The 10,554-nt window shown below is 44.5% G+C and overlaps 1 protein-coding gene across 3 annotated transcripts in view; it reads right to left on the minus strand.

The window, feature by feature from the left end:
- The window catches only part of SGPL1 (sphingosine-1-phosphate lyase 1), a 62,386-nt gene extending 52,004 nt beyond the window's left edge, over positions 1-10,382 (minus strand). For 2 of the 3 annotated variants that reach the window (XM_028826520.2, XM_077946649.1), the window contains exons 1-2: positions 10,167-10,382; positions 9,390-9,459 (exon numbers count right to left, since the gene is read on the minus strand). In XM_028826520.2, the coding sequence (XP_028682353.2) occupies positions 9,390-9,416 (27 nt within the window). In that variant the 5' untranslated portion in view covers positions 9,417-9,459; positions 10,167-10,382. Of the gene's footprint in view, positions 1-9,389; positions 9,460-10,135 lie in introns of all 3 variants that reach the window. The other variant, XM_028826519.2, reaches the window with a different exon arrangement.
- Between the last annotated feature and the right edge of the window lie 172 nt (positions 10,383-10,554).

A 10,554-nucleotide genomic window follows, 5' to 3' on the forward strand; every position in this document is an offset into this window, starting at 1 on the left:
TCTACGTTTTATGTTTACCAGGTCATGTTCAAGAAGGCAGCAGTGTCATTCACAATAGCCAAAAAACTAGAAACATAAATGTTCTACAACTACAGAACAAATTCATTACAATACAGTTATACATTGTAACACTACACAGCAACAAGAAAGAAAAACTAATGCTACCTAAGAACATGACTGAATCTCACAAACACAATGTTGAACGAAAAGGCCACTCACAAAAGAGAATATACTGCATGTTTCCACTTTATGTAAAGTTCAAAATAAGCAAAACTAAGCAAAACCTTTGGTAGGTTTCAACTGGGAAGGGACATTAAGAAGCTAGCTGGAGTGCTGGAAATGTTTAATATCTTGATGTGGGAGTATATTCATACATAAATATTTACTGACCTGGATAATTAAGATTTATGCCTTTTACTGTATGCAAATTGGACCTCAAAAAAAAAGCCCTATGATTTTTTTAAACTCAAAAATGACTCATTCACTTTATGGGATAACAGAACAAATCACTGATACATAAAGCCCGAATAACGAGCTAGGACTGTTCTGCAGTTTCTGCCTATACTAACAGGCAACTCATTCGTCATACATTTGCAGTTTCCTATTTCATGACAAAAAGCTGATGTAGCTATATTACGTTATGTCAAAAAGCAAATTATATGAAAAGCTCAACTTACAAGATGTAACAATTTTAAATCTGAATGCACCTAGTAACAAAACCTCAGCAAATATACAGAAAAATCTATTAATAATAGAACTAAAAAGGAGAAATAATTGATAAGGCATGACTTGAAGAGGTAGCCACAAAACAGAAAATCCAAGTGGTTGGTAAACACTGAAAAGGGTACTTAATCACATCAATTATCAGGAAATGCATATGGAAATTACAATTACATTTATCTGCTTACCAGATTGGCAAAAAATAAGCTTTATAAATATCAGGTTTGCCAAGTTGGGTGGATATAACTCTCATATATTGTTGATAGTGGTATAAATTGTATTGGCCTCTTTAGAAAAGCTTAACAATATCTAGTGAAGTTAGGCATGTACGCCTTTACAATCAGCAATTCCACTCCTAGGCATAAATCCCAGAAAAACTCTTGTACTTGTGATCACTTGTTATACAAGAACGTTCATAACAGTAATGTTTGAAAAAGCCTCAAATTGGAAACAACCCAAATATGAATTAAAAGCCAAATGGATAAATAACTGCAGTTTAGTCACACAATAAAATACTATATATACAGCAATAAAAATGAACTTAAACTACATGCAATAACATGGATCTCATGAATACTGAGCAACACAGGAAAATCACAAAAATAGAAATACATACGCATCCATTTACATCAAGTTTAACAAAAACAAACTAAACTTAGGATGCATACACAGGTGGTTAAAACTATTTTTAAAAAGGCAAGGGAATAATTATAAAAGTCAGGACAGGGTTATCCCAAGAGGGGAAGAAAGAAAGAATCTGTAACAGGGTGGAGCGTACAGAGTTAGAGATAAATGGTTTATTTCCTAATCTGGTATCGTTGTTTTATTATTGTTCATTAAAATGTAGATATGTGCTTTCTATACTCTTCTGTACACATAATAAATTCCAAAATAAGTTTTAATTAAAATGGAGAGCAAGCTCTTCTTTAATTAAAATGGAGGGCAAGCCCTTCTTTTTCCCTTTCCTCTTCCTCTTCACGAATGAAACACGAAGCTGACAGGTGGAACCCCAGGCAGCTACCCTGGCCCCGGAGGTGATGTACTACTGATAGCAGAATGACAAGACAGAAGCAGCCTGGTGCCTCAAAGACCCAGGAATGGCCTTATCGGCATGGCATGGCAAGGCAAGGCGTGGCGTGGCATGGCATGGCATGGCATGGAACTGTATTGGTATTGCATTGTATTCTATTGTATTGTAGTACTGTATTGTTGTGCTGTATTGTATTGTACTGTGTTGTAATTTTTTTGAGACAGAGTCTCACTCTGTTGCCCAGGCTGGAGTGCAGTAGCGCGACCTCGGTTCACTGCAACCTCCACCTCCCAGGTTTAAGCGATTCTCATGCCTCAGCCTCCTGAGTAGTTGGGATTACTGGTGCCCACCACCACACCCGGCTAATTTTTGTATTTTTAGTAAAGACGGAGTTTCACCACGTTGCCCAGGCTGATCTTGACCTCCTGGCCTCAAGTGATCCGCCCACTTTGGCCTCCCGAAGTGTTGGGATTACAAGCTTGAGACATCACGCTGGGACAGTTTTCTCTTAAAGAAATATATTTGTATCTTCTAAAAAATCTCTATTACTTTAGGTTTTTCTGTTATATACACTCAAACCTAATTCTAGCTGATGCATTCAGTGATCTGGACACACGAAAACTTTTCTAAAACTTAAAGCTGTCCAACAGTGGAAAGAACTCCCTGAGAAAGTATGTAGCCCTCACTCCTGACAGGGCATTGTAGAGGGATCCCTAGGCAGCAAGAAAGCTGGGCTGCAGGACTTCTAAAGGCCCTTCAGGCAATTAAGATTCTAAGGCTACTACTGGAACAAAGCAGCTCTGGGCTTGCCAAAGCTGTGGCAACTGTGTGCCTCTGAATCTGTCCTGTTAAAATCAGTGGGAACATTCCCTTTCTATAATAATCCATATCCTATCCGCCTTCAACATTCTGTTCAAGAATTATCTCCTCACTTGTGCCTTTTAAGACAAATTTGACCTCAACTCCAGCATGCTGGGTGTTCTCCCCTCCAGATGACCTCCTCCTCCAGATCCTCCATCCAGCGTTTTCCAGCTCGGCTATGTGCCTGCAGATGCCACCCTCTAAATTAAATCAACCAGACTCCTTAACCTCTGGTTTCCAGTTGTGTTAGACCAATGGGAGGCTACAGCAGGAGATCAGAGGGTAGGAAAAGAGTTTCCAGTATTTATTCCCCTTGATTCCTTTCCTGCTGGGTCACTGGCTGGCATTCCTACAGGTTACCTTCTCCTTCATTTCAACTCTCTAGAAGTTCCAGAAACTACTCCCTTCCTTGCCCTCTCACAGGCTTAAGAGTGTAATCCCAACTACTCGGGAGGCTGAGGCAGGAGAAGCATTTGAACCCGGGAGGCGGAGGTTGCAGTGAACGAAGATTGAGCCATTGCACTGTAGCCTGGGTGACAAAGCAAGACTCCATCTCAAAAAAAAAAAAAAAAAAGAGCGATAATGGCTCTCCTGTTGCTAGCAAGCCCCTAGATGTTTCACCTAGATGTTTTCCTTAAATCTGCTCAGGCTTGTAAATAGTGCCTTGATCCCTTAGTACGCTGTTGGATTATGCCAAGATATGACTGATATATCCACAAACTACTCGCAGTCTTCACTATTCCATCTTCTCAGAGGGCCCCTATCTCCCCTTTCCCCACAGCATGGTTTTCTCTCAGTAACTGGGTTCTGTACGTTTACGCATACAGACTGATTCACATCAATTCCCTATGGAAATTCTTAAACCCAGGCTGATTCTCAATTCTGCCACCAATGTGCACAAACTGTATATAATATTACATTGTATAAAACCTAATTAAGAAGGTAAATATTACTAAAAATTCCTGACACATAGACTGAAAAGCTAAGTCAAATACTGGGATTCGGATTCTGTTTATAACTCCCTTTTCCTTTAAACCAAAGGCTGTGGAAATGATTATAGATCTGTTTCATTTACAACATTGGGAGAATGCCAAATACAGTGCTCACCCTGCAATGGCCACTCAAATGTCAACAAATTTTTTAACGTCCTATCAACAATCCCAATGAATTTTCCCTTTCTTCTAGCAAATCCTACAAACAAGACACAAGGCTCAAATAATAGAACAGAGCTACTAAGGTCAATCTTTCAGTTTATTGCTTAAATCCCATTTGAGATTCAGAAAGAAAGCATCCCTGAAAAAGATTCAAGGGTCACAGATAAAGACGCTCAGGGACCTGGAAAGATTCAATTTTTGAATCCCAAAAACAAAACTGAGGGAAGCTTGCTGTTTGCAAATCAAGAAAAGAGTGGTGCAGAAATGTTGCAAAGGAAAGCATTTCTTAAGAATTCTGTACTGCTGGCCAGGCACAGTGGCTCACGCCTGTAATGCCAGCACTTTGGGAGGCCGAGGCGGGCGTATCACGAGGTCAAAAGATCAAGACCATACTGGCTAACACGGTGAAACCACATCTCTACTAGAAAAAAACAAAAAACAAAAAAATTAGCTGGGCGTGGTGGCGGGCGCCTGTAGTCCCAGTTACTCGGGAGACTGAGGCAGGAGAATGGCGTGAACCCAGGAGGCGGAGCTTGCAGTGAGCCGAGATCACGCCACTGCACTCCAGCCTGGGCGACAGAGCGAGACTCCGTCTCAAAACAAATCTCAAAACAAAAACAAACAACAAAAAAAAAGAATTCTGCACTGCTATAGAAGATCATGCTGCACCATCTCCAATATATATTCCTGAGCAGCAGGGCTTGACCCATGGGCAAAATAACCCCAAGTGAGACAATAAGAGACATGTTAACCTCCAAAAAGGGAATCATTCCCCCAGCCATATGAAAGCATAGACTACACAGATATCCAGGTATCTATGGTAAGAAACTTCAGACCAGTTTCTCACCACTATTGACATTCTAGGCCAGATAATTCTTGTTTGCGGGAAACTCTGCATTGTAGGATGTTTAGCTGCATCCCTAGCCTCTACCCACCAGATGCCAGCAGAACCCTTCAGGTGTGACAACCCAAACTGTCTCTAGACATTGTCAAATGTCACCCAGAAGGCAATCGCCCCTGGTCAAGAACCACTGCCCTAGATAAGTAATTATCACTCAAACGCCACCTAGCACTACCAGGCTGCACATGCTCATCTTGATTCATCTATGAATACCAGCTAATTTACTCATCATTTTCCGATGGGACAAGAAAAAAGCCACCTAAGGGGTAGACTGGTTTTATAAAGTACGTTTTTCTTAAAAACTACAAATATTTGGCAACTTGTAAAGTGATACCACCCTCTAGCACCAAGGAGGAGAGTATGAATAAAAAGAATGGTTGCCAAGTGGGGAGAAAGGCTGCTACAAAGCTACCTGACTTGAATTCCCTCTGACATCATCACAACTCTCAGCAGACGAACATATTCATTTTATTCTCTATGAGACACAGGTGGAAAGTATTGCAGTCTATGACATCCCACATACAGCAAATGGAAAAAGGCAAGCAAACGATACTAATCAAATGAGGACAAAATTGAGGGCAGGAACACACTGAGGGCTGATAGCCTGAGCCCGTCAGTCCGGATTCAAGGCTTGGTATATGTGGACTCCAGGTCATCTCCAGGTCTTCTCTCACAGCATACTGTCCACACAAGTAGTTTTCAACCCTATGACCCAAAGTCCTTTTTTTATAACAAATATTCTGTAATGCCCTTTTGCTATTCTGAAATAGCATTTAAAGATTATAATACTATATCTGCAGACACAAATTTTAAAATTTCAATATAATTCGTTAAATGCGACACAAAGGAAAATGAAACACAATTTTTTTTTTTTTTGAGACAGTCTTGCTCTGTCGCCCAGGCTGGAGTGTAGTGGTGCAGCCTCAGCTCACTGCAACCTCCACCGCCTGGGTTCAAGCAATTCTCTAGCCCCAGCCTCCCGAGTAGCCAGGATTACAAGCGTGTGCCACCATGCCCAGCTAATTTTTGTATTTTTAGTAGAGACAGAGTTTCGCCATGTTGGCCAGGCTGGTCTAGAACACCTGGCCTCAAGTGCTCTGCCCGCCACAGCCTCCCAAAGTGCTGGGATTTCAGGCATGAGCCACCATGCCTGACCCAATAAACAAGAGTTAATAATAAAACATGTATTTTCAGACAAGACTACACTAGAAGAAAAAAGATTCCCTCCTCCCGCAGTCCCCCACTCCCAAAGTGCCCCCTAGAGGGCGGAGCTATCCTACCCCATCTGCTCCACACAGACCCTCTCCCATCAGTCTTAATGGTCAGCAACCTCTACCCTTACCAGGGGTAAGGACACAAAGTAGGCAAGAGGGAGGGATCTGAAGTCAGACCAACTGAGGTCAAACTTGGCTCCACCACTCAACTGCTGTGATTACCCTCTACAGGCCGAGTTTTTCACCTGTAAAAGAATGATGCCAAAGGTTTTTGTGAAAAATAAGTAAGTACAGTATTCCTACACTTAACATGTAATACACACTCAATAAATGTTAGCTATCAGAGTTAACATTACTATTCCTGAATCCACCGTGCATTGTTTCCTAGCTTTTGCTCACTTATTCCATTAGCAGAAAAGAGGAGAGACTGGATATCCATTTATCAGAGACACTCTTCAACAGATTCACGTATAATATAAGCTGCACCACAGGCCAGGTGCAGTGGCTCATGCCTGTAATCCCAGCATTTTGGGAGGCCAAGGCAGGCGGTTGGATCCCTTGAGCCCAGGAATTAGATACCAGCCTGGGCAACATGGCGAACTACCATCTCTACAAAAAAATACAAAAATCAGCCGGGCATGGTGGCATGTGCCTGTTTTCCCAGCTACTCAGGAAGCTGAGGTGGAACAATCATCTGAGCCTCAGAGATCAAGGATGCAGTAAGCTGAGATCATGCCACTGCACTCCAGCCTGGGCATCAGAATGAGACCTTGTTTCTAAAAAACAAAAAGAAGCTGCATCACATGACTTCTAAGATTATTTCTAATTCTGAGATGCTGCACTGCACTGAGGTTATTTTTTCATTCACTTAGGTCCTTCCTTCCCAGTTGGAGGGCCAAGAATGTGTATTACATATCATATAAGTTAGAGAAACACCTCATAGAATGATGATTTAGTGTGCCACTGAAAACCCAGCCTTGGTTATTGGTTATTTACCATTTAGTTCCAAATAGTATTATACATTACAGTCAAGGAATGAATGACAACTTTTCCAGTGAAAGCACTTCATGCAACACGTATGTTGTCTTCAGAAAGTGATGATTGCCTAGGGTCACTCACATCTATGTGGATTAATTCCTTACAGCAACAAGCAAAGCAACACTCCTAAACATTCTAAATTAACAGGTGAGGAGGTGAAAGGTGGTGGCAACAGCTAGAGAAATACCTCAAAACAAAAATGATTCCAAAGTTAATATTCCGAGTAAAAGCAGTCATCGTTCTGACTGTTAAAGTAAATGCATAGACCCTAGAAGTAATAAGCATATCTCTGTGCATGGGGAAATATCTTATGTTTAAAACCTATAATTTACATAAACATATCCTTCTGTAAGAGGATAAACAGAAACTGTCAATTGCCACAAGTCACTCTGCATTAACCTTCCAGGAGGCTCACAGCGGTTTTTTCTGGGTGATAAATTATTGCACAGGGTAGAGGGGAATGAAGGGGATGTAGGAGATAGGGGAAATTACCAAATCCCCTTTCCTTTTGCTTACTTAGAGTTTCCAGTATTTCTAACATAGTGGTCTTTTAATAAGAATTCTAAGTTATATAAGGGTATTAATTAAAACTGAAAAATCCATGAAATTTGGGGCAAGAAACTATCTTAGATGAACTTTTCATGGGGATCTGTGGATAACCTAAGTATTCATCTATGTCTCTCACATACTACCTAAAATTATCCTAGTTCCTTGCCTCAAATCACAATGGATCAAAACTTAGTTTCTCTCTTCTTTATCCACCCTGCAGACCTTATAGGTAACGCCACTACGATGTCAGTACCCAGTATAAGGGAATCTCACTACCAGTTTTTGCCAGTTTCCCAGTGACACCAACCCACCCTCTGGGATAGTGAGATAAAAAGAGAGAAATGAACTGTTTTTAAACCACTGATTTTGCACTCAGAGAAGTGACAAAAACAAACAAACTTGGCTGGGCATGGCGGCTCACGCCTGTAAGTAATTCCAGCACTTTGGGAGACCGAGGCAGGTGGATCACCTGAGGTTAGGAGTTTGAGATCAGCCTGGCTAACATGGCGAAACCCCATCTCTACTAAAAACACAAAAATTACCCATGCATGGTAGTGTGCGCCTATAATTCCAGCTACCCGGAGGCTGAGGCAGGAGAACCCAGGAGGTGGAGGTTGCAGTGAGCTGAGATTGTGCCATTGCACTCCAGCCTGGGCAACAAGAGCGAAACTCCATCTCAAAAAAATAAAAGATAAAAAATAAACTAAACCCGGACACTATCTATACCACCATTTCAAAGCTATAAACTCCCCACAACTCGCACACTAAAAAGCCCGTAAGGAATCATAAAAGTCCCAAAAATAAAATGTCATTTTGGTAAACGCACTTAGCAACGCTATTCTTCCCTGCTCAGTAAAACAGCACAGAAAGATCTCAGGAGGAGAGGAAACAGCTCTAAAGCAGGCATACCTCTCTGCCCAACAAAAGAACTTAAATTCAGACTGGTTCAATCCAACAAGCATTTGTTAAACACTTACTATATTCAGAGCACCATGCTAGGTGTTTATACATCTCTAAACAAAGAAGACATGCTTATCTGCCTGCTGAGGAACCATAACTCTAATCTGGAAGACAAACACTCAGATAAACCAATATATGGCAGACCCTGATAAAACGTAATAATAGAGGTTTCAAAACTGCTCTGGTAGTATGGGAAGGGAGGGATTAAAACTGCAAGAATTATGAAAAAGAAAGCCAGGAGAGGTGACTTGTACTTCTAGTCCTAGCTATTCCAGAGGCTGAAGCAAGAGGATCACTTGAAATGGGAGTTCCAGGCTACAGTGAGCTATGATTATCCCTGTAAATAGCCACTGCACTCCAGTCTGAAGAACATAGCAAGACCCCGTCTCATTAAAAAAACAATAATTTTGAAAAAGACTCTTCAATAATTTAAGTTCTACATATACTGTATTGATATATTTAATTCAGCTATTTATTCATCCTGATCATTCATCCAAAATAAAAGGTGGTTGGCCAGGCGTGGTGGCTCCCGCCTGGAATCCCAGCACTTCAAGAGGCCAAGGCAGGTGGATCACCACAGGTCAGGAGTTCAAGACCAGCCTGGCCAACATGGAGAACCCTGTCTCTATTAAAAATACAAAAATTAGCTCGGTGTGGTGGCGTGCGCCTGTAATCCCAGCTACTTGGGAGGTTGAGGCAGAAGAATCGCTTGAACCCAGGAGGCAGGTGTTGCGGTGAGCTGAGATCATGCCACTGCACCCCAGCCTGGGCAACAGAGTGGGAATTCGTCTCCAAAAAAACAAAACAAAACAAAATAAAACAAAATAAAAGGTGGCAGAAATGCTCAGCTACCAAAAGTAAGCATCAGAGGTGAAATCTACACACTGGGATCCTTTGGACTAAAAAAAAAAAAAACGGAGACAAGTGCCTTCGAACCAGGAGGATGTCTGCAAAAGGCTCACCAACATCAGAAGGTCTGTACTAGGCATCTTCCTCTTCCAGCCTCCTCTCCGTGCTCCCCTTCTTCAGACTCTGTAAAAGGGAACCAGGTTTGTTTACGTCTAGAGCTTTAAACTGTCTCGCCGGCCCGCCTAGATTCGCCAGAGCAGCCAAGTTATGGTTCTCTCCCTCCTTTGAAGGCTCAGATTTCACTCCCAGATATCACACTCCACCCCCAGCACCCCAAACCAGCGAATCAAAATCCTGCTGCAACTAGGTTTCCCTCCCACAGTTGATGAAACTAATCCAGACCCAGACTCCCACAAAGCATTCCACCCAGGTGGAAACTAGGGGAAACGCCCCGTCTGCGCGCGATCGGGGTGCGGAGCCCAGCCCAGGCCACCTAACCCGGGCTGAAGGTGCCGAGGGTGCCAGGGTCCTGCCTCCTCGCACTCCCTTTAGAAGCAGCACGGCCTCGCTCTCGTTGTCCCCCCTCCCTCCTCACAGCCTTCCCGTCCCGTCGGAGGACCAGCAAATCCTGGCCGCCCACGCCCACTCCTACCCCGCGGCAGGCGTGGGCTCCAGACTCGCCCCACCGCGGCCCCGCGCCCGCCCGCCGTCCACTCGCTTGGACCTCGGCTGCAGGTGCCCACGCCTTCAGCCCGCCCCCGCCCCGGCCGCAGCCGCCCCTACTCCGCCTCTGCGCGCCCCCGGCTCACCCGGCCCCTGCCCTCTCCTCACCCCGCTGCGCCTCCGTCCCGACCCTCACCGCCCCCCGGAGCCCGCGGCGGCCCCTCCACCTCCTCACGCCGGAACCAGCTTCCCGTCTCCTTCCCTCGAGCACCCGGCCGGCTCCACCTCCCGCGTCTCCCTCAGCGCGCGACAGACCCGCAGGCCGCGAGAACCAGAATCCACTATTGCCGCCGCCGCCGCCGCCGAGATTGGAGGCCCGGCAGCCGCCGGCCTCGCCCCTCCCGGAAATGGCTCCGGGGGCACCGGCCCGGCTCCCGGACCCTGGCGTGCGCGGCCCCGCTGCCACCAGCCGCGCGCACGCCCGGACCCGGGCCCCACGGCGTGTGCGCGCCGCCTACTGGCCAGGCAGCGGGCTGCACCCAGGCCCTCCAGTGAATGTCTCAACCAGGCCGTCCTGGGGCGGCTGTGGGATGCCGACGGTCACAACTTCTCTTC

This window comes from Macaca mulatta, chromosome 9 (assembly GCF_049350105.2).
Source record: "Macaca mulatta isolate MMU2019108-1 chromosome 9, T2T-MMU8v2.0, whole genome shotgun sequence".
NCBI lineage: Eukaryota > Metazoa > Chordata > Mammalia > Primates > Cercopithecidae > Macaca > Macaca mulatta.